At 32.9% G+C, this 25,167-nt stretch overlaps 1 protein-coding gene across 1 annotated transcript in view; it reads left to right on the top strand.

The window, feature by feature from the left end:
• Positions 1-25,167, top strand: part of PTPRO (protein tyrosine phosphatase receptor type O) — a 235,431-nt gene that overhangs the window by 186,368 nt on the left and 23,896 nt on the right. The window contains exons 18-23 of the mRNA XM_074194368.1: positions 209-244; positions 9,065-9,146; positions 12,082-12,172; positions 13,711-13,787; positions 14,872-15,006; positions 17,434-17,556. Coding sequence (XP_074050469.1) covers positions 209-244; positions 9,065-9,146; positions 12,082-12,172; positions 13,711-13,787; positions 14,872-15,006; positions 17,434-17,556 — 544 coding nt within the window. The remainder of the gene's footprint in view (positions 1-208; positions 245-9,064; positions 9,147-12,081; positions 12,173-13,710; positions 13,788-14,871; positions 15,007-17,433; positions 17,557-25,167) is intronic.

Raw genomic sequence — 25,167 nt, 5'->3', positions numbered from 1 at the left:
ATTTAAGGTATTTTTTAACTAGACATTTCTGATTACCACAATCATTTTCTCATTTTTAAGGAAGTAGTCAAACTAAAGAAATGTTGATATAAATTAAATTATTTTGTCTAATTAAGGAAAAACTACTTTAATTCATTTGTGTAATGTAATTTTGCACAGATAAATTTGATTTAATCTTTTTTATTATTATCATTATTATTATTTACAGGAGTAAATATGGACTAAAGAAGAGGAAATTGACCAAGTAGGTTTCCTTGTATTTTCTTTTGATAATTTATTTAAATATATCTGTATGAGTATATTGACTAACCTTAGCTTAATTACAAAAAAGTAGAAGTCTACTTGTACAGAAACAGGATAATATTTGAGAAACAAATATATCTTATAATGTATAGAAAATCGATATACTGAAAATGCATAAAACTAAGAAAAGAATAATGTGATTTTCATAATTATTGGGAAGATGGGTTCTGATTTTGCCTCTAATACTAAGGTAAGTCAATGGACCTCTCTAAATTTAAAGAATTTTCTAAGATTAGTTATTATGTTAGTGGAGAAACTTCTTACTCCTAAGAAATTATGGATCCTTGAAGAAAATATGAAGAAAAAATCTCATAGAATAAACCATAGCATATAGGAAGATCAAGAAGGGAATATTCAATTCAAAATATCAGGAAAATTCAGTGTGAATTTTTGCTTTGCAAAACAGAAATATTGCAGAATGATTTCTACAATTTTCATTCTATAAACCATTTAAGACAAAACCAGGAAACAAAAAAGTTATATAACCTGAACATATGTTTTATCAACCTGTGTTTTTGATTCAGTGGTTATATTTTTTCCATGTTTGATATATAATAAATGATTCTATATGTACTATCTCAGATAAACACAACAATTAAATAGCACAAAATATTTCTCTGGATAAAATATATTTTGGTTAACTAAGAGCAGTTAAATCAGGGGAAATAGGGATGAGATTGTTAAAAATTTAAGTCCTTCAGGCTTTTCTTTCACTAAAAATAAAAATTGTTTTAAATTAAAAATGGGACATTTATGTAAGCAATTCACTCTTGATACTTGCCTCTGGTATTGTATTGTGATTAATTGTAGGCAAAAAATAAATGGGAGTGGGGGTGTTAAGGCCAAGTAATAGCAAATGTAGGGCTTATCTGCTCCCATTGGAGGTAACTGTGGAATGAATGATAATAAAAGAGGATAATAAAAAAGATCTTCACTGAATAGATGAAAAGTAATACTATTAGAATTCTTAGAACTATTTTTTCACATTCTTTTAATGAAAAAAAATATTTAGATGGGAAAGGAGGCATAAATGGCAGTAGAAATTGATATTTCCATAGTCACTTTTTATGGGCAATGATAAAGGCTAAGCTTTTTTCTCCAATTTCTTTTTATATCTTCCTTTCCCCTTCAGAAATCTTGAGGAATTTATCTCTCAAAACCTTCATAATTTTCCTAGCTTTTCTCTGAAAACTTGATCTGCGTTTTTGTTCCCTATAATATTGTCTCTACGTCCTCTATAATTAACATACAAAAGCCTGCAATAATAGACTATATTTCATGGCTTCACTTTTCTTGAGGCTAAAAACAGCTCATTATAAAAATTTTTTCAGACTTTTCCCATTTTCATCTTTGAAGGGGATTTTTTCTCCTAGTTTCATCCTTATATGCTTTTTATATGACTTTGTTAATACAGCACCTTTCTGACCTAATTCTACAACTTCTATTCATATTATCAGATTGAATCCTCAAAAGGTAGATAATTATTTTTGTCCTCAGAATTCTAGGGGTTACTCTGAGCAGTTAAAGTTTTCTGCTACCATCAATCACAATTCTTTTTCCAGTGTGATTCCCTCTTAAATATATTAACCAAGTATTATCAGTTAGCTTTTACAAAGCATTATTTACCAAGAACGGAAATCAGAGAACTATCCCCAAACCATGCACACTCTCTTCTGCACCTGCTCAGTCTCTGAAAAGCATGAATCAAAATTTGAAAACTGAAGGTGACCCACACAATTAGTGAACACATGAATTATCTCACAACTCCTGGCTTTAGGAGTTCTTTTTTTCTCTTTTTTTGGAGTACCTGTCAATTTCACTTCTGGATGCAATACCATTATTACTTTGTTCATCAGCTAGGCTGGCTCCTGGGTCAAGTCTATCTCTTGACCTAGATTTGGCTGATCATTAGGATCAGCTCCTACTTTTAAAAGCTGTAGTTATCTGTTCTACCAGTTTTGATAAGTGAGGAGTCTCCTGATGGTTCTTCTGCCTTTTTTTGGTGGGGGGAGGCTGGGTGTCCCTCACTCACCTAGGCTATAAGTGTACATGGTCTAGTACCATTATTATTGGGCATGGAAGTTTGGCCTGATTGAGTTCTGTCCTGCTTAGGCTCACTATTCCTTAGGTAGTCTGATAGTCCTCTGCTCCCAGTGGTTCACCATGTCAGTGCCAGACTCTCACAGTTTTTATTCCTGAGCCAGATTTTCCAAAAAATTTTTTTTCTATATTGAATCCTAAACACTGAATATTAAAGTATATGAAGATTTAATTTGGGGTTTCTTGTTGAATTGTTCATTGAACTTCTCTAAAGCTTCATCTTCTTGATCATTTTTGTTACACAAGCTGCAATTATTTTCAGGACAACTTTCTTACATATACTTCTATTTTTAAGCTTGAGTTCCAAATTCTCTCCCACACCCACACACTGATAAGGCAAGCAATCTATTATCAAGTATACATGTAATGTAAACTATATTTCTACATTAGCTGATTGAAAAATAAAGAAGAAAAATAAAGTATTTCAATTTGCACAGAGTTCATCAGTTCTCTTTCTCTAGAGATGGACAACACTTTTACATTATGGGCCCTTTGAAATTTTCTTAGATCATTGTTTTGATCAGAGTATTTAAATCTTTCTAAGTTGATCTTTATTACAATATTGCTATTTCTCCATACAATTATTTCCTGGTTTTGTTCACTTTACTTTATATCAGTTCGTATAGTTTTTTCTAGGGTTTTTTGCAATCATTTTCCCTTGTAATTTCTTATAGTACAATAATATTCCATCATAATCAAAAGCCACATTCTGATCAGCCATTCTTCAATTTATTAGTAACTCTTAAATTTCCAATTCTTTACTACCACAAAAATTATTGTGAGAAGTATTTTTGATGTTTCAAGTGTATTTCTTTTAAATGATATATTTTGATTTCATGTTTCTGATCTATATTGCTATTCATTTCCATTTTATGTACAAGCACATTCCATTCAAATTCAGTTATGATTACTAACAGTATATTTCTCTCTATCCCATTTTCTTCTGTTTTTTCTTCTCTCTCACTTTTTATTTTGTTACTCCTCAAGAATACTCAAGATGCCAATGCATCTCTCTTTCTCACCCCCCTTAATTTTTTTGTGATTAACCCAATACAATTGACTCATACCCCTTGACTTCTGTCTATATAGATTCTTCTTAATCTTCCTAGATAGAGATTTAAACACTTTAACCTTATTGAGTCTTCTGTGGTGTCTCTTTCATGTTTATTTATTTTTTATTTTTTATTTTTATTTATTTATTATTTTTGCAAGGCAATGGGGTTAAGTGGCTTGCCCAAGGCTACATAGCGAGGTAATTATTAAGTGTCTGAAGTGGGATTTGAACTCAGGGCAGGTGCTCTATCCACTGAGCCACCTAGCTGCCCTGCATGTTTATTTTTTTAAAATGTGCTTTGAATCTTCTATTTGAATGTCAGTTTTCTACTTAGCTCTGGTCTTTTTATCAGGAAAGCTTGAAAGTCCTTTTATCATTAGATGTCTTTTTTAAATTTTTTTATCCCCAAAAGTTTGTTAAGTAGGTTATTCTTATTTATAATCCTATATCTTTGCCTTTTGGATTATCATATTCTCAACCCTTTGCTCCTTTAAGGTGGAAGCTGCTAAAAGTTTTATGATCTTAACTGTGGCTCTATGAAATTTTAATTGTTTCTTTATGGAGGCTTGAAGAATTTTCCTGTTTGACCTGGGAGTTCTGGAGTTTGGCCACAATTTTCCTAGAAATTTGAATTTTATGATCTCTTTTAAGAAGTGATCAGTGAATTCATTCAACTTCTATTTTGTCCTCGGATTTAAAATATCAGGCAGTTTTACTTTATAATTTCTTGAAATATGACTTTTTTTATTCAGTTAGTCTAATAATTTTTAAATTTTCTTTTCTTAATCTGTTTTCCAGGTCAGTTATTTTTTCTGATGGGCCATTTCACATTTTATTTTGCTTTTTTTAAAATTCTTTTGACTTTATTTGATATCTCATAGATTTGTTATTATCTTCTATTTGCCCAGTTCTAATTTTTAAGAAATTATTCCTCAGTGATCTTTTGTATCTCTTTTTTCCATTTGACCAGTTCTTCTTCAGTGAATTTTTTTGTCTAAAAATTGATTTTTGCTTCCTGCCCCCACTTCTGTTTTGCTACCTTCACTATAGAAGTGGAAGTGGGTGGCACTGAACTATGATCATCCAACTGGTGATGAACCTCTCTTACTTCAGTTGAAAATGAAAAGCAGAATTATGTTTGTTGGGATCATATTCAAAATCTTTCTGAATTGTAAAATCTGCATGGTAGAGAGCTTATATTCAATTGGCATATTTTTTGAGAACCTAGCCCTCCAAAAAGTATCAGAATAAGAAAAAGGCATAACCTTAGAGATGCTCCTTCAACATGATTTCTACATCCAACTTTACTAGTTGTCCTCAGTATCCAACAGGAGCATGTCAACCAAGTTATTGGTGGTGTGATTTGCAATTATGTTTATTATAGTGAGGGGTATGCTATGCAAGCCATCCTTCTCAATTGCCTTTACTAAACACCCCTTGGCCTAATTGATAGGAAACAGGACTGTTGATGATGGTCTGACTGCTGTGGGAGGATGGGCTGACTGCTGCAAAATTAGCAAGGCACCACAGTGGATCATCAAATCTGGTCAAGCACCAACATATGATATCTGGTGACAGAATGTGAAGACTTAATTTTACAAGCCTATCTCTAGATGAACTAATCATAAGTATTACTTTTCTTCTCAATTCTTCCTTGGTTTCTCTTTCTCTAATTTTAGTGAAGATCCATGGCTCACTTTTGTACAAGAGTCCTTAAATAAAATAACAAATCTTATCATATTTATTCCTCTGCTCAAAAATTCCAGGGAATTCCTATTATCTATAGCAGAAGTAGGGAACCTTTTTTACTGCCAAGGTCATTTGGATATTTATAACATTTACGTGCTATATTTGGTCAAACATTTAATTAATTCACCCCTAAAAAGCTGCTATATTTATTGAATTTTGAGTCTCACCTATGGTTGCCATGGCAGTGCCAGACCAATGACCTGCATTGCATCTCTGTAGGATAAAATAGAATCTGTTCTTCCTTTCCTTTAAAGTCCTTCACAATATGACTCCAAATTATCTTTTTTGGCCCCATATCTGAAAATATATATCTCCTTTTGCACATTAAATACACCAAATTTCTGCCAAGATAGAAAGTATGATGTAATCATCTCTTCATGATTTGAGATTGCATTGGTTATAATACTTAAGTTATTCAAACTGGTGTTTATTTTTAATATCATTGTTAGAATACAAATATTCTCCTAGTTCTATTTCATTAGCTATGCTAATCCTTATAAATCTTCTCAGATTTTGCCAAATCCTTTTTTGTCTTTGTTATGATTCAATCACAGTTTATTATATTTATATACAATGATTTGCATAGTCATTCCTCAAATGATGGGCACATTTTGTTCCCAGTTTTTGTTACAATTTAAAAAATATTGCTATAATTATTTTTGTTCATATAGGGTTTTCCCTTCTTTCTTTGAAATTTTTGGATTACATTGCTGGGAAAAAGAGTACAAGATTTAGTTACTCTTATGGCATATTTTCCAGAGTGGTTAGACCAATTTATAGTTACCCTATTTTACTTGAGTATGTCTATCCCCCTTCATCCCATATTCCATTTACAAAGTATCATTTTCCTTTTGTTAATCATCTTTGCCAATCTGATGGTTTTAAAATAGAATCTCAAGGTTGTTTTAATTTGCATTTCTCTTATAATGAGTGATCTGGAACATTTGCATAAGGCTATTTATAGCATACATTTCTCCTTTTCCTACTGATCTTACAGACTAATTATACATTACTTCTTATAAACTGTGCCAGCAATACTGACCTACTTGCAGTATCCATATATATGACATTTCATTTCTTTTTTCTGTACCTTTGCAAAGACTGTCCTTGTGTCTGGACCAAACCCCTAACTCCTTTCAAAGCTCAGCTCCAGTATGACCTCCTTCAAGAAGTCTTGCTTGATTTCCTTAACTATTAGCATTCCTCCGCCATCCAAAACCACCCCCCTTTGTATTTATTTTGCATATGTCCTATTATCTCATTTTATCCTTATAACAACATTATGAGGTAAATGCTGATGTTATTTCCATTTGACAGTGGAAGAAATTAAGGTAAATGGAGGTTAAGTTACTTGTCCAGGGTCACAAGTTAGGTGGCATCTGAGACCTAACTTGAATGTTGTTTTCCTGACTCTGAACCCAATTGGACTATCCATTGGACTACCCAGCTAATATCAGTTGGGGCATGTAATATCTAGATATATGCTTGCATAAAAGGGTTGCCATTCATATGGGAATAATCTAATGCAAGGGTCAAGTGGAAGAAGGACTTACAAAGATGACAAGATCCTTTAGATACTCCTATTTATATTATCCTTATACTGATTCAAGAGCAGCCCAGAACATTGCAGGGTACACTAATTGATATTCTTAAATACTCAAAAGAGCCTGGATTAACTCTCTATTTAGGAAAAATCAAGTGTTGAAAATGTTTAGATATCTTCCTTCATTATGTTGCTCTGGGACAAACATGGGAAAGACACAGTGACTGGGACCCAGGCTTAAACAGAAGGAAGAGAGTAGGTTGAATTGACTATTATAAATTGCAAAGTTCTTTTAATTACCTTAAGTTTCTCCAGGAAGAAAAAGGTCCATTTTTAAAAAATCAGTATTATAAAAAAAAAGAAAAAAAATCAGTATTATTCAGTTGGTGGTATATGACTAAGAGTGATGAAATACTGTAATGTCCAAAGAATTATTATTCATATCCACACAAAGAATAATGAGGGACCTGGATGCCTCATACCACATTACAAAAAATTATGTAAGTCAAGCAGTATAGCGGTTAAGATTACAAGAAGTGTATAACCCTAGCAGCAACATGGAGATGATAGTCAACCTTAATGGACTTGCTCATTCCATCAGTACAACAATCAGGCACAATTTAGGGGTATCTATGATGGAGAATACCATCTATATCCAGAGAAAGAATTGTGGATTTTGAACAAAGACTAAAGACTATTTCCTTTAATTTAAAAAAAAAATTATCTTATCATGTAATTTTGCTATCTCTTATACTTTTATGTTTCTTCCTTAAGGATATGATTTCTCTCTCATCACATTCAACTTAGATCAATCTATACTATGGAAACAACGTAAAGACTAACAGGCTGCCTTCTGTCCGGGGTGGGGGGAGGGAAGCAAGATGAGGGAAAAATTGTAAAATTCAAAATAAATAAAATCTTTCTTAAAAAAAAGTGTTTGAGGGGTGGCTAGATTGTGTAGTGGATAGAGCACCGGCCCTGGTGTCAGGAGTACCTGAGTTCAAATCCGGCCCCAGACACTTAATAATTGCCTAGCTGTGTGGCCTTGGGCAAGTTACTTAACCCCATTGTCTTGCAAAAAAAAAAAACTAAAAAAAAAAGGGAAATGAACCAGTAATAATGGTGAGACCAAGGGAATCATGAGGACCAGTTTTTTTTTTTGTTAGGTTTTTGTAGGGCATACAGGGTTAAGTGGCTTGCCCAAGGCCACACAGCTAGGTATTTATTAAGTGTCTGAGACCGGATTTGAACCCAGGTACTCCTGACTCCAGGGCCGGTGCTTTATCCACTATGCCACCTAGCTGCTCCAAGACCAGAGTTTTAATAGGGTCGGCTAGCCATGCAACCATGAAGCAGACAACCTTTGTCTACTTCAAAATGGAGATAATCATACCACCTCTGTGTTCTTATGAAGGTAAAATAAGCTAATATTTGTACAATGTTTTGCAAACCTTAAAGTGCTATATAAATGCTAAATTATTATATATACCTTTGTGTATGCAAATATTTATTGGCTTCTTTGTACATGTATATATATATATGTGCAGGCATTATATATATACACAGATATAAACATGTATGTGTATATATATTTACATATAGAGAGACAATAATTATGTGATATTCATCTGAAACCTTCCTATGTCAGTAAATGACTTATCAGAGTTGGTACTCACTTGCAAAAGTTTTTAAGAAAATAATATTAACTCTTTCAAAATGAACATTCAGTAAAGAAGCAGGAGTACATGCATCTATATAATATTCATATCTGTATGTATTTGTATAGCCACATATATGGTAAGCATAAGGACTCAATCAATGCCTCAAATGTTCAATTTTGCCTCTTTTCTATATACTTTCTTTCCATTATTTGTAATGGGATCATTATAATGAATTTATAATGAAATCATTTATAAAGAATCAACAGCATTGTTGGGGGTCTGATGAAATGGTTTGACCAATTGATGAAGAAGATAGAAGGGTACATTATTTCATTCTTCTGCATCAAGGAATAGAAACATTGGATATAGGGGAATATCCCTATAGGAGAATATATAGAGGAATAGGGGAAATGTAGATCTCTTTTAATTCCTTAGTCAGTTCAGTACATAAGTTCCTACCTTTAAAGAGCTTGTTGAAAGATAAAGGGCAAGACTCTACCACTGAATGATATGCCTCATTAATTATTTATACTAATTAAAATATATAATACTTTAATAATTTAAATATAAATTGGATTATATATAAATTAAAATAATAATTTAAATACATAATAACTACATTCTACTCTGTTATTTTCTTTGTGCTTAACTAAGTCCTGTTCAGCTGGATGACTTTGATGCCTACATCAAAGAGATGGCCAAAGATTCAGATTATAAATTTTCTCTACAATTTGAGGTGAGTGTAATACAGTAATTCAATTCAATAAAACAAAAATTTACATATATATATAGGCATAATCTTCATCTTGTTTGTTGATGTTGGTAATATATATAATGAAGAGAAAGGAAAAGCTTTCCATTCACTTTCCATTAACTATGCCATTCACTCTCACCCTTGGAATGTGTGCATCTCCTTTCTGTAGGGGTCACTGACTTGTTTTAGCTTGAGGGCAGAAATATATTAGAGTTCACTTTTTCCCCTGTTTTGGGACTTTGTTTTTTTTAATAAATTAAGAATTTTTTTTTGTTCATTTGACATCAACCAACCCCTAGGAAAAAACTTCAAAGTTTGGACTGAAGTTTGAAGCTCTCTCTTGCTTTCCATTTGTTATTTCACAGATTTTTATCAGATTTTATCTCATTAACAAATAAACAGAAAATAGTAAGATGACTTTAAAGAAGAAAATAAACTTTGGAATCGTTCTTTCCCTTTTTGGTCAGAGAGGGAGAAGGAAGAGGAAACAACTTCACAAGCAGATACCTATTCTTTCAGATGGAACTGGAAACACTCACTCATCACCAACTGTCACTGTACAATTCTGCTACTGAAAGACAGAGACAGCCATTTAATTTCAACATTCAGCTTTCCAATTTCTGGAAATGAGTTGCAAAATGCCTGCTTAGAGCTCCTTTCTTTTTTGACTTCCATTCAAATCCACACTCAGGGTCTTCTTTCGGAACTTCTCTCTCCCAAACAAATATTGTTCTCTCTCCAGCATGGAGTATTTCAGTCATTTAGTTTGTCTAGTCCTTCCATTTGTCCCAACTTCATATTTTTCAGCTTAATGCACTAATAATTGAAATTTCAGGGTGCAAATTTGATGGTTTCTTATGACTGACGATGAAAACAGATTTTTATAGAAAAATGGTAAAAAAAATTGTTACAGTTTTAGATTCAATTGTTTTCCTTCCATCAGATTCTTCTGGCTGTTCATGGAAAGTTAAAACTTAGTTGCATCTCATGCCAAGCATTTTGTAAACTTTTCTTCCATTGCTTTTTGTTTTACAAGTTGTTACTCCTCATACAACTCTTCCAAAGCTTTTTTTAAAAATATCTCTCTTGGCTACCATCTCTCCCTACTTGGCAGACAAATCAAGTGTTTGCTCGTGAGGAGGATTTAGAGACTCTTTTTACCTATTTAATATGTTGACAATTTTATGAGGTAAATTTTTGCCCCAAATGGTGATTATCAGGGTTAATATTACTAGCTTTTTTATATTTTCCATTTTTAAAAGTCTTAATAGCTTATTTGGATATCAGTTTAGAGCTATTATAACTTCATAATGTCTTCTTCTCTTCCTTATTTTTCTTCTAATTCATGTTGATTTTGAGCTTTGCTCTTATTGGTCTTATTGCATATATAGTTTATGTGATATGATTTCCACATCAGTAAATGGTCATTTCCTATCTGTTATGATATAATTTCATTTTTGTGTATGTCATTCAGCATCACCAAATATATTTTCATTTGATTTAGAGGATCATTTCTAGTTCTTTATACTGCAAAATTTCTCTACCTCTTTCTCCTCTGAAAGGTGTTGGTGCAGTGGAAGTATGAATTAGTATAATCATTTTGAAAAGGAATTTAGAATTATTCAAATAAAGTGACTAAAATGTCCATACTTTCTGTGCTAGTACCTTTTATGCTAGCAAAGAAATGGAAACAAAGTAAATGGTCATCAATTCATGACTGGCTTGAGAAATTATGGTATATGACTAAAATGGAATCTTACTGTGCTGCAAGAAATGACAATTATGATGAATACAGAGAAGCTTGGTAAGACCAGAATTGATGCAGTCAAGAAAACAATATGAACAATGATTAAAATAATCTAAACAGAAGAAATTCCAACAAATAATTTTAAAAAATGAATGTTCCAAAATTAAAAACGTGAATGGCCCAAAGAAAAGATATGAAAAGATACCTCTTCCCACTACTTTTCAAGGGTGGGAAAGTCATGACTGTGGAACATTCAATGTTCTTAGATTATAACAGTATATTTTATGGTTCTGCTCATTTATTTTTGTCTCCTTCCTCTTTTAAATATTAAATATTTTGAAATATTAAAAATTAAATTTTTAATAGTAAATATTTTTAAATATTATGTTTACAAGGAGAAATTTTGGTAATGTTAAAATGGTACCAATAAAATTATTTTTTTAAATTGCCATTAGTCATATGTTGAAACTAACTGACAATTTCTGTCACTCCAAGGAAAACAAATCATTCTTCATTTAGCTGCAATTAACTTTTATTTTCTAGTTTTCTTTATCATAAGAAGATCCATATTGATGTTTCAGTTCTTCTAATTGTGTGAATTTACTGATAATTAGACAGATTTATAGAGGCTTTTAAAACTTTAAAAAAAGAGAGAGATTCATTATCATTTTCTTCATTTCACCATGACAGAAAATAGTACTAGGGGTCATTTAGTTTTTTCTTTTTTTTTTCCTTTTTTCTTTTCTCTCACTTAACTTGGTCTTCAAACAGCAGACCATGGATACAGATTATGTATCTTCTTACATTTCATTTTGAAAAACAGTGGAGGGGCAGCTTGGTAGAAGAGTGGATAGATTACTGGCCCTGAAGTCAGGAGGAGCTGAGTTCAAATCTTACCTCAAACACTTGACACTTATTAGCTGTGAGCCCTGGACAAGTCAGTTTGCCAAAGAAAGAAAAGCAGTGGAACAGTTTCTTTTTCTATACTCTCCTCTCTAATTTTCAAAGTACACTAGCTATCCTTCCCAGTTGTTTAGTGAAATTTCCTTAAATCTAATCCTTTTTCCTGCAATGTAAGAAGTACATAGGGACTCTCTATCTTCTTGTAGATAAGCAAAAAAAAAAATGCCTAGAATGTAATCTCAGAATTCTCTTCTTTGTCATTAATAGGAATTGAAATTAATTGGAATGGATATTCCACATTTTGCTGCTGATCTTCCACTGAATAGATGTAAAAACCGTTACACAAATATTCTACCATGTGAGTGTACTGAACATTGTCCCAGTCTTGCTGATATATCTTAAGGGTCAAGGATTTTTTAATAGCAGTTTATCAGCTTTTTCTACAATAAAACCATGTTTTAGTTTAATTTAGAATTTTGATGTGTATTTGTAGATTTGGTAAATGATAATAAATGGGTAATATTTCATCAAAGGTAATTATGAATATTTAATCCTAGTTGAAACATTAAATATCCTACTGAGATTAAAGTAAGGTTCCCATAACAGCTGCTATTCATTTAATATTTCAGGAAGGGGGATGGCTAGGTGGTGCAGTGGATAGAGCACTGGCCCTGGAGTCAGGAGGACATGAGTTCAAATTAGGCCTCAGACACTTAATAATTACCTAGCTCTGTGGCCTTGGGCAAGCCACTTAAACCCATTGTCTTGCAAAAAAAAATTCAGGAAGGAACAAGTGAAGGATAATTTATTTGAAATGCTTTTTTACAAATGATAAACTCCACTTAACCTAAGCATTTTTCCATTAGGGGTTGTACTTTAGGAAAAGACAACACAATGTACATTAAAGGCTTCATTTCTAACCAAATTTCACTTATCCTCTGGTCTGAAGTGTCCCATGAATGCCACCCCAGAATTTGTGGAATCAGAAATAAGATTCTGGAGGCATCAAAATATGTCTACCCTCAAGCTACCTCTTAAAAAGACACATTTGTATTTCCTACATAGCAATGTGATCATTTCTCCTCAGAAAATGGTCCAAGGGATGATATATATGCCTATGAAATTTTCACATGACCTGAAGCCAGTAGGAATTCCTAACATATTTGGCTGGTGAAATTGGGAGTCAAAAAAGGCTGAAACAATGACAAGTTTTGTTAGTTGAAATTTAATTGAATTAATAATTAATAAGGATATTAATATATATATATATATGTTATATATGATATATACAATATATACATTTCTGCATTTGGATTCAGAACATCAACTGTATGAAAAAAGATTATATCTAATGTGGTATTTGGTTCATGTGGGGAAAACACCCAAGCGTCTTAATCAGCTACAAGTTTTATGTGAGTTTTTCTACAGTCTAAAAAACTAATTAAAAAAATAGTCATTTGTGGCTGTGATTTAGGGTAACAACTACCTGCTATATTAAATGTAGGTGGGACTAGCATCAACAACTAGTGAAATTCCCTAATGTGTCCATTACTTGAATGACTGGGGATATGAGTGATGGTAATAAGGATTTAGAGGAATAAGAGAACCAGTGCCAAACTGAATTAGGCTGAGGGATTATGGAAAAGTGAGCAAACCAAAATATAACAAGTACCACGAAGTTGATACTATGACTGAAGTTAAGCTGCTTCTTGGAAATTTAGGGTTTTTTATCCTAGAAGCATGTGTGCTTTGCCTTAGCTAGTTCTCATGTCCCTTTATGGTTCAAGGTTTCATTGGCTTTTACCGCCTTAGTCCACTTGTATTGAAGACTCATACAGCATTAATTTTCTTTGAAGAACTGTGAATATAACTCCCCTCCATTTACCATCTTTACAGATGACTTTAGCCGTGTCAGGTTAGTCTCCATGAATGAAGAGGAAGGTGCAGACTATATCAATGCCAACTATATTCCTGTAAGTAACGAGAATCAGCAAGCATAACTGATCAAAAATATTTCAAGCTACATACCAATATGCATTTGTACATATGTATATATTTACATACATTTGTAAATACATACATACATACATAAGATTGAATAATTGAACAGATTTCTTCAGTAAACATTTATTAAGCACCCTCCATGGGGAGCCTGATTATAAGGCAATGTGATATACAAATATACCTAAAAGCATAGTATTCCATAATGAGACTTACAGTCCAGGAAATATAAGGGTACTTATCTAGATAATACAAAACAAAATGAAATATTAGAAAATGCTGGGAAATAAAATGAGAAAAATGTCAGTTCCAGGGGAGGAAAAAAGAAATATTTCATAATTTCATAGTTCACAACTCTTCTACTCTCACTATTTTTAATGGTCAGTCTCCACCCTTTCAGAATATAGAGTAAAAAACAAATGAACAAAATCTTCTCTTTTTTTCCATTTTTTCAAATATTATTTTAACAGACTTTTAGTATTAGTAGAAATAGAGGATGATTCTAAAAGTTACCTCTATTTTTTTGTGATTCTTCAAAGCCAGGGATCTGAAGTAAGGAACATCTGAGTTACAGGAATGCTACCCCAATCAACTGGTAAAATGGCTATAAAGAAAGGAATTGCTGACTGCTATATCTCCTAGAGCCTTGGAAAGAATACTGGAAACTATAGGTTCAAGCAGTCATTTAAATTGCCTAGGTGGCAATCTAACTAAAACATTTTCAAAATTTAACCTTATAAAAACAAATAGTTGGGGGGCGGTCTAGGTGGCGCAGTGGATAAAGCACCAGCCCTGGAGTCAGGAGTACCTGGGTTCAAATCTGGTCTCAGACACTTAATAATTACCTAGCTGTGTGGCCTTGTGCAAGCCACTTAACCCCATTTGCCTTGAAAAAAACCTAAAAAAAAAAGCAAATAGTTATATGGTCAGAATTAGTTTTTTTTTTTTTAATTGGGTCTTCGACATTAATTTGGCAGGTGCCTATAATTTGTTCATTCAAGCATTAATGTTGGCAACAGTCTATGGAGTAATATCTCTTCTACTTTTTTTTAATAGGGATACAACTCACCACAAGAGTATATTGCCACACAGGGACCCCTCCCAGAAACTAGAAATGATTTTTGGAAGATGGTTCTCCAACAAAAGTCACAGATTATTGTCATGCTCACTCAGTGTAATGAGAAGAGGAGGGTAAGTATCTAAGTTCTGTTTTTAAGTGTGGGAAAATTACTTGGAATCATTCAGTTTATATCGAAAATAGGCCTTATGTGTGCAAATATATAACTATAAATATAAGTATATATAAATATATAATTATATTATAAGTATATAATTATATTATATTAAATTAATTATATTAAATATACAATTATATTATAAATTATTGAAATGTCTATTATATATTAATTTGTTATAAATTGCATATACATAAATTATAGTATTTAGACAGATAATATGGTATTAGGAAAGAAATGTCAACATGAAATCCCATTGATAAAGCAAATAAAAATTTGGATATTTGGATTTTGAGTTTTGTTTTTTAACCAAACATACCAGAAACACGTCATTCAAATAAGCCTTGTTGCTTCCAAAGTAATTACCATGGGAGGTTTTGCCCACTTATTTAAATGCTGCTACTTAAGGAGACTCTGCTTTAGAAAATGTCATAGTCAAGTAGACCACTTTTGTTTTTTCTAGTGCCACCTTGTTTCTGGCTCAAAATTAAGTTGCTTGACCTGATCAACCTCACTTTCCTCAGATTCAGCTTCAACTTAACTAAGTTGTTCTTTAGATTCCAGAAATAATTCCTTGACTCTCAAAATCTTTCCAGCTTGGAAGGATCTTGAAGGATCTTGTCATTTGCTGATTGAGCCTTCTAGAATAATAAAAATTAATATTTATATAATTCTTTAGGGTTTACAAAGACATTTTCTATACATTTCTCTTCTTGATCCTTGAAAATCTATGAAGGCACTACAGATTTACTATCTTCATTTTACATATCAAAAAATGGAAATGTAAAGAGTTTGAGGACTCTCCCACAGTAATGCAGATAGCAAAAATCGGAAACAAACTTCACTTCCCTGCTTTTCCAGGGGACCACTACCCTTCTAGTTATTCAGTTTCACAGCTTTAGAGCTCTCCTTTAGTCTTCACTCTCCCTTACCTCCTACCTCCAATCAATCACCAAGACTTATCAATCTGACTTCCAAAACATCTCTCATTCCATACCTTTCTTTCAGCCTAAACGGCTACTACTCAAATTCAGACCCTCATCAACTCCTCTCTATTTTTATTTCAGTAACCTCCTAGTTGTATCTCCCTGCCATCCTCCCTGCCTAATTGAGTCTCTCTATTCTCCAAAGCATAAGCCATACAGCTGCCAGTTAAATTTCTAAAGCACATGTTGAACCAAGTCCTTTTTCCTCTCACTGAACCTCAGGGGTTCTTTGTTCCTCTATGATGAAATATAGATTTTTCTATTTTTATTTTTAAAACTTTTCACAATCTGGTTCCAGCCTACTGTTCTGGACCTATTGCACTTAACTCCTCTCCTTGCATTCCATGCTCCAGCTTAATTGATAAACTTTCTGTCCTTCACACTTGAATTCCATCTATAGTCTGTGCTTTTGAACAGCCTGTCCCACATGCCTAGGGACCACTCACCCTTCACTTCTGCTATTTAGATGCCCTAGTCTCCTTCCCCAGGTTTATCTACTATGTAACATATTTCCTGAATCTTCCCAGTTGCTAATGCCTCCTTCTCCCCCTCCAAAAAGAATTACCTTGTATTTAAAATATTTTGTATCTAATTTATATTTGTACACGTTTTTTTTCTTTTGATAGAACTCAAGTTCCTTGAGGAAATTATTTAATTTTCATCTTTTTATATCTGATACCTAGTAAATTTCTGACACATAGTAAAGACTTGATAAATGTGTTCTAAGAAGGTGATTGACTCTAAGACCAGACATCTCTCTGTGGGATTCTTTGGAACCATGATAGCACACTGAATTAGTGAAGTTTCCATAAAGAGAGGGCTTTGTAATCTATCAGTGCTAAGTAGCATGATCTAGTAGAAAGAGTAAAACTCAGGTGTTGATTAGCTCTGCTGATTAATAGCTATTAATTACTATCTGAATAAAGATTCTTTTCCAATTTCCTTGTCTATAAAATGAGGAACTTAGAATAAATTCCAGGTCTACATCTATAATTTTAGGATAAAATATTTGAAGTGCTAATTATAAAATAAAATATTAATTCTAATTTCCTTATTCCTGCTTGTTTTTCATTATTTCTTCCTGAACCTTCTCTTATCCTACAAATCTATACTACATGTAGAACCAAAATAGCTCTTAGAAGTCTCCTAAACCAACTTCTTCATTTTACAGAGGAGGAAACTAAGACTCAGGAAGGTTAAGGGGATTTATAAGAGTCAGAGGTGAAATTTCAAACTAGGTTTTTGTTCCTTATTAAGGTGAAATTTAAGACAAAAAGACAGAGAATTAAATAATATTATAAATTTCTGGTCATTTCTCAAAATATCTTGATGGATTTGTTATCCCTCCTCCTCACAGTTGTTCTAAAAGCAAATGTTCTTTTTTGTTGTTGTTCCAGGTAAAATGTGATCATTACTGGCCTTTTACTGAAGAACCTATTGCTTATGGAGACATTACAGTGGAGATGACCTCTGAAGAGGAACATAGTGATTGGGCTTATAGAAGTTTCCGAATTAGCTATGTAAGTGGTAGGAACCACATAACTTTGATTATCACAAATTTTGGGAAATCTCTGCAATCAGCAGGTAAAGAAACTAGCAACCAAGCAAAGCATCATTACCTGTAGAGTTTGAAATAAAAATTCTTCCAGGACATAATTTCATAGGTGAACTTTGGCTTCACAGTTTCTATTCCATTCTATATGGATTGGGCAGAATAGACCCTCGTCATCATTCAACCAATAAGCATTTGCTAAGGGTGTCCTATGGGCCAGAATTGTGGTAAATGTTTGAACTATGAATAAGAATCTGAAAAAAAGTCTCCACCTTCAAGAAGCTAATATTCCAATAAAATTCAAATCAGAAAATATGAGATAAATAAAAACAGGATGGCACTATGGCAACACTAGTTGAGAAGAGGCAAAGAGACTAGGAAAGGCCTCCTGAAGGAGGTGGTATTTGATACTGTGAAAGGAAGTCAGGAATTCTAGGTTTTGGAAATTGAGAGGGAAAACATTCCAGACCTAGAGAACTGCTTATGTAAGGGCAAGGAGGCATGAGATGGAGGATCTTGTATAAAGAACAGTAAGCAAGCCAGTATGGCCTCACTATTATAATACCTGGAATATAAGAAGAATGAAAAGAGGTTGGGTGGTAAAGAGGCTTAAATACCAAACAAAGTGCTTTTGAAATTTGATTGTGGATGTTTTGGGGAATTTTAGTGGGGTCTGGGGGTGTATAGAAAGACATTTGATTTAAAATATGCAACAGGCTTTTGATGATTTAAGACCAGAGCTTAGGAGAGAAACTTAGGGCTAGCTAAAAAAAATGTGGGTTCACCAAATAAGAAAATATGGAAAGGAAAGAGTAAGAAAGGGAAAGAGCAAATAGAGAATGGTCAACAAACTAAAGATCAAAAGTGAGAAAGAGGTACTACAGTAAGAAGGAAGGAACAGAAAGCTATGATTTAGAACAAAATCTCAAAAAATATAACAGCTATTTGCACTTCTGAAGGATAATTAAAATTGATGTTCAATCATTAAAAAGTAAATATATTTACCATATTTTTGGATGCTTAGTATATATTCCATTTTCTAGTACCTTCTAAATCATAATATATGATCCTACAAATTGAGCTTTGTCCTCAGATCTTCTTCTGCACCCTTCAATTCCTCCTACTAGCATTTATGCCAGATTCATTTTCCTAATCAATAGATTTGATTATGTGATCAAATCAGAAAATATTTGTAAGGTGAATAGCAGCTGCTTGGAATATAATATACTTATTAAATGCTGATTCTAATTATTTGAAAGTTGGTAATTGACATTAAATAGAGGGGCACACACTATTAATGTGAACTTTCTATTTCTCAAGAATTACTAATAACCAAGAGATTACTATATACTATCATATTCAACAAAATCTGTGACAGGATAATGACAATAACAATAACAAACTAATTAGCAAAATAGATAACATTTATATATCATTTTATAGCTTATAAAGAACTTCCTTTCAAATAATCCTATGAAATAAGTAGTAGTACAAATATTATTATCCCCATTTTATAGATTGATAAATTGAAGTCCAGAGAGATTAAATGACTTTCCCAGGCTAGCAGGGAATACAGGCAATGCAATGTTTATTCCTATTTAGATCAATCTCCAAATTATCAACCTTCAAACTTTTAATTACTTGACTTTTCAGCAACTGTCATTCTACTTTGACTTAATTTCTCAATGAGAAAGCATACATTCTAATAGTATATATGAATAGAAAGGTGCATAATGAGGTACTACAAAATTTACTCAGAGTAGATGGAAGGTAACATAAAAGAAGGCATTAGCATCTTGGAGGATTGGAAAAGACTTCTACTAAAGAACGTTTTTGATCTGAGCCTTGGGGAGAAAGCAAACTTAAAAAGTAAGGCAGTAGGCAATCAAAGCAAAGAGACAGAAACCAGAGATGCATTCAGAACTGCAAGGCAGCTGGTGCCATTGTAGTAGTAGTAGTAGTAGTAGTAGTAGTAGTAGTAGTAGTAGTAGTAGTAGTAGTAGTAGTAGTAGTAGTAGTAGTAGTAGTAGTAGTAGTAGTAGTAGTAGTAGTAGTAGTAGTAGTAGTAGTAGTAGTAGTAGTAGTAGTAGTAGTAATAGTAGTAGTAGTAGTAGTAATAGTAGACTGGAAGAAGACTGAAAAGCTAGAAAAGGGTAAAGTAATGAACATTCTATGCCAAACAGAAGATTTTCTATGGTATCTTGGAGATAATGAGGAAGCCCTATAATTAATCTAACAGAGGTGATAAAGTCACATCTATGCTTTTGAAAAATCACCCATTACCTTGGCAGCTAATTGGAAAGTGAATAGAAGTAGCAAGAAAACTGAATCAGGAAGAGCAGTTAAAAGAGGGCTGCAATATTCTATATGATTGATGATGTTTGTCCTTCATTTTTGAACAACACCATGCCATTAAACACAAGTAAATTGGATTTCAGTGAAAGGGTGCTGTGCTAAGTCACCAACCTCACTTTCTTCTCCATAGCCATCTGGGTCCTTGACCAGTTATGAATGAAGATGATTAGAGATAGCCCTGAATGTGAGGAAATCAGCATTAAGTGACTTGCTCAAGGTCACACATCTATTTCTGTTTACACCATTTCTCATAAATGAGTCATTCTTTCCACAGCCACCACCTTAGTTTAGACATTCACAGACATCAGAGATCACATTTCACCCAGAACAATGAAAAGTGATGAGGGCCTGAAATAGGGTTGCAGTTGTATGGATGAAAACAGAACATTTATGAGAGATATTCCAAAGATAGAAATAAGGAGATTTGACAACAGATTGAGCACGAGAAGTCAAGAATAATAACAATGAAATCCATGTTAATCTGGAGAATTGGGAAGATGGTGGTGCCTCTCAAAAGTTACAGAAGTATATTTAGTACAGATGTGGGTAGGTTTTGGGGGCGGGGTTGAGTGGAGAGAAAAGGAAAATAATAAAAAAGAGATCTATTTAGGATATATTGAGTATGAGACACCATTGGCATCTAGTCTAAGATGTCCATAAGATAATTAGAGATGATTTGGACTTGGGAGAAAAATGTAAGCTGAATAGATAGAAAGTGAGCTCTTTAAAAGACTGTCATGCTTTTTTTTATTTGCATCACCAACACCTGGCAGTGTGCTTTATACATAAAAAGCACTTAAAATGCTTTAATCATTAATTCATTCACTCAAATACATAAGGGAATCATCTGCCTAACAAGGATAATTGAAAACATTGGGCTGATACTCTCACCAAATGAGATAATATAGAGAAAAAAAAGAGAAGTCCATTGAGTGATATCTTCCTTCTTTCTACCCTACTACCCTAATATCCTAGATAACTAGTTTATCTCCTCTGGAATATTAAATCTCCTATGTTCGAGGTAGGTATTTGAATAGTGGTTACAGCAGTAGATTTGAGTGAGGAAGATTTGTGTTCAAATTCCACTTTTTGATATTTACTAGCTGTATGACACTAGAGAAATCATCAGTTTCCTCATCTGTAAAATGAAAAAGTTGGATTTGTCTTTAAAGTGCCTTTCAGCTTCTAAATCTACAATCATATGAATTGTACCCCTTGTTCTTAGGTTCATTCCAACTCCAGTTCCTCCTTCACATGAATGCCAGAATAATTTTTCTAATGCATAGCTCTAATTATGTCATTCACCTGTTCAAAGGACTATAATATCATTACAAAGGAGCTCAATACATGTTTGGAGAAATGAATTGAATTGAGTCAATAAGGTGGAAAATATAATAAAATGAAAGTATTCATTAGGTTGTGCTAATGTTTTTTTTTTCCAGAAATAGCTCTTTTCAGCTAATTACACAATAGAAACATTATTCATATCAGGACTTAGTGAATATTTGTTGACTTAATATAGATTGCTAGTCAGTAGAAAAATCAGAAGGACTCTTCTAAAAGGTTGACAGTAATGATTATTTTTAATGCACTGGTAATTTAGTAAAATATAAAGCTAACAACATAACAAGCAGTACATTTAGTGACGTGTTTCTTTCCAAAAGTAATTCACTTAGTTAATTTAGAAATATTCCATCAATGAGATACTGTCTCTGGAGGAAAGGCCATCAGATACAAAGCAACAGACTATCTCTCTGAAATCCATCCTGTGCTCTGGGAAAGAGCATTGTGGGAAGTATGCAATAGAGACATTTCCCATGTCACTCAGTCCGCCTGTTCCCCAGATCACAGAGAAAATCCTTTGATTTTAACACTATATAGGAAGTCACTGTAATTTTAAAAGAGGAATAACATTGTTAGAATTATTCAAGAGAATTACAAGATTCAAATTCGTTCAAAGATATAATTTTGGTGATTGGGATAAAATGATAGCAAAAATTATGGCAATGACTTCAAAGTTCTCATAATGGGGATAAAATGTTTAACACTATTTTTCTGTAATCTGCACACTAATTTTTCAAATTCATTTGATATAGGAGTATATACACTGAAGATCTAGAAGAAATAGAAATTAAATCTTTCAACTATTTTGTATGATGGGTGCTTATGTGGCAAAGTTCAAAAAGAAATGATCAATACACTCAAACATCCAACACTTGAACACAGTAAACATAGTGAACAACACTTGAACATAGTATAAGAAGTGAGGGACAAAGAGTATGGGTGGGGGTTTTTTAACCCTATAAGGACTCTGTTGATATATGGGAATTCCTTTTTGTTGTCTTATCTGACCAGATGAAGACTTTTGCTTTGTTGGATTTATAGTATTATCTGGCTCAGATGAATATATAAATGTATTTACATATTCATTTCATTGTCCTACATGCCAGGATCAAAATTTCACTATTATTATTATTATCAATAAGCCTTTGTAGAATTCTCTAAGGTTTGCAAGGTATTCTTTATGTATTAGCTCATTTGATCCTCCCCCAAATCCCTGTGAGTGTGGCTGATATTCCTATCCCCATATAAAGAAAAAAAAATGTAAAATAGCATAGTTAGTTAGTGTCAGAAATGTGGTTAAACACATCTTCTTATTCCAAGTCCTTCATTCTATCCATTCTGTAACATTGCCCCCATCATGAACTTCTCTAAAAATAATAAAGTAATTTAGCAGCTCATGACAACTGAACTCTCTAAGGGAGTCAGATGTCCCACTGAGATTGATAAATACTATGGAGAGATCATGATACTGTTTCCTGCTCTTCTCCAGTTATATGTTTTGTAGCAATTCAATTGATATGTCTTATGGATTCTGCCTTCACAACATCTTTCATATTCACCACCTTCTCAAAATCTTTACAGATGCTTGAGTCTGTGCCAATATTTTATTAGTTACTCCTATTATTCCTAAAGATATTTTTTCACTCTTCATGACTCCCTTTAAGACATTCTGTTTAAAATTTCGGAACAAGTTCACATTATAATGTCTGACTTTTATTCACCTGCTGAAGGTTTATTTTGGATTCTAAACTTTCCCCACTGAATTCTGCCCATCTGTATCCAAATTTCAGCAACCAGTTTATTATACATTAGCTATGTTTTCCCACTGTGTGATCACAGTCATTTATTTTCTAGGAGTAGTCTAGATTCTTAGGTGATTGGAATAATGAAACTCCCAATTTTATATAAAGACTATGTGGGGTATCTAGTGAAAAGAGCACTGAACCTGGAGTCAGGAAGACCTGAGTTCAAATCCAGCCTCAGATACTTAATAATTTCCTTGATGTGTGACCTTGGGCAAGTCGCTTAATCCCATTGCCTTGCAAAAACAAAAACAAAAAAAAGACTATGTGCAAAATCATAAAGGTCTTTAGAAATCATCTAACCCAAATTCTAGCTCGATATATGAATTCCTTCTATAAAATCCTTAAAAAGCAGTAATCAATAACTTCTCTGCTTTGAACTGCTAGTATTGGAGAACTACGTCTAGAAACAAGGGAGAGCAAGCAAATCAATGAAAAAAAAATGTGGAGGAAGCAGACCTAGCAGTACCAAATCTCAAACTATATTAAAAAGTGGTAACCATCAGAACAATTTGATAGTAGATTTTTAAAAAAAAGTGGCTGATTAATAATTAGCTACACAATGTAAGCAGGGGAGGAAAGCAAATGAGCATAGTAATCTAGTGTTTTATAAAAGAAAAATCCAAGATGTTGGAGGCAAGAACAAACTATTTGACAAAAACTACATGGAAAAGTAGAAAATAGTCTGATAGAAACTAGGTGTAGACCAACATCTCATACACAGTGTACCAAAATAAGTTCAAAATGGGAACATAATTTAGGCATTAAAGGTAAATAGTAAACAAGATAGAGAGGTTCAGAGGGAATAAAATGAATGTTCGCCTAAAATTAGAAAGATTTTTAAAATCAAAATTGGAAGAAAAGCAGAAACTAGAGAAAAATCATATCCTTTCATTCTCATTTCTCAAGTGCATATGGAATTGAGCTGAATTTATAAAAATAGTAGCCATTTTTGTGCTTATGATGGAATGTTATTATACTCTAAGAAAAGGTGAGCAGGATGCACTCAGAAAAGCCTGGAAAGACTTACATGAGCTTTTGCAAAGTAATATGTATTATATAAAAAGTAATAGCAATATTATGGGATGATCAGCTGTAAATGACTTAGCTTTTCTTAGTAAAATTGTGATCCAAAACAATTGTGAAAGACTTATGATAGAGAATACTATCTATCCCCAGAGAAAGAATTCATGATGTATGAATACAGATTGAAGTATACTTTTTTCCAAACGTTATTTTTCTTGAGGTTTCTTTTTTTTAATTTTTTAAGTTTTTTGGAAGGCAAATGGGGTTAAGTGACTTGTCCAATGCCACACAGCTAGGTAATTATTAAATGTCTGAGGTTGGATTTGAGCTCAGGTACTACTGACTCCAGGGCCAGAACTCTTATCTACTGTGCCACCTAGCCGCCCCTTGAGGTTTCTTTTGAGGGGGGTTGGGGGTCTTGGGAATTTTTGCAGGACTGCAAATTCATAGGTTTTATCAAATTGTTTACTTTCTCATTGAGAAGTGGAGAGTGAGGGGGAGAAAGGTAGAGAATTTGGAGCTCAAAATTTTTAAAATGAACATTAAATATTGTTTTTAAATGTAATTGAGGAAAAATAAAATACAAGTTAAAAAATAAAAATAAAACAAGGAAAAATAGTAACCATTCTCCAAATCATAATCAGTTTTCAAAGGAAGAAATGAAAGCTATTAATATCCATATAAAATGCTCATTCACTAATAATTAGAGAAATGCAAATTAAACAACTCTGACATACCACCTCACAGCAACAGATTGGCTAAGATGACAGAAAAGGTAAATGAAAAATACAGAAAGGGATATGATGAAAAATACTTTTGGTGAAGTTATGAATAAGTCTAAAAATTCTAGAGAACGACTTGTCATGCTGCCCAAAGGGCTATAAAATTATGCATACCCTTTGACCGAGCAATATTGTTACTCAATCAAAGAAAAAGAACCAGTATATACAAAACCAGTTTGCAAAAAGGGACCTGTATATACAAAAATATATAGCACTTTTGTGATGACAAAAAATTAGAACCTGTAGAAAATTAGGGAATTAGAAACTGGG

The sequence above is a fragment of the Macrotis lagotis genome, chromosome 7 (assembly GCF_037893015.1).
Source record: "Macrotis lagotis isolate mMagLag1 chromosome 7, bilby.v1.9.chrom.fasta, whole genome shotgun sequence".
NCBI classification, from domain to species: Eukaryota; Metazoa; Chordata; class Mammalia; order Peramelemorphia; family Peramelidae; genus Macrotis; species Macrotis lagotis.
This window is presented reverse-complemented; position numbering and strand designations above follow the sequence as displayed.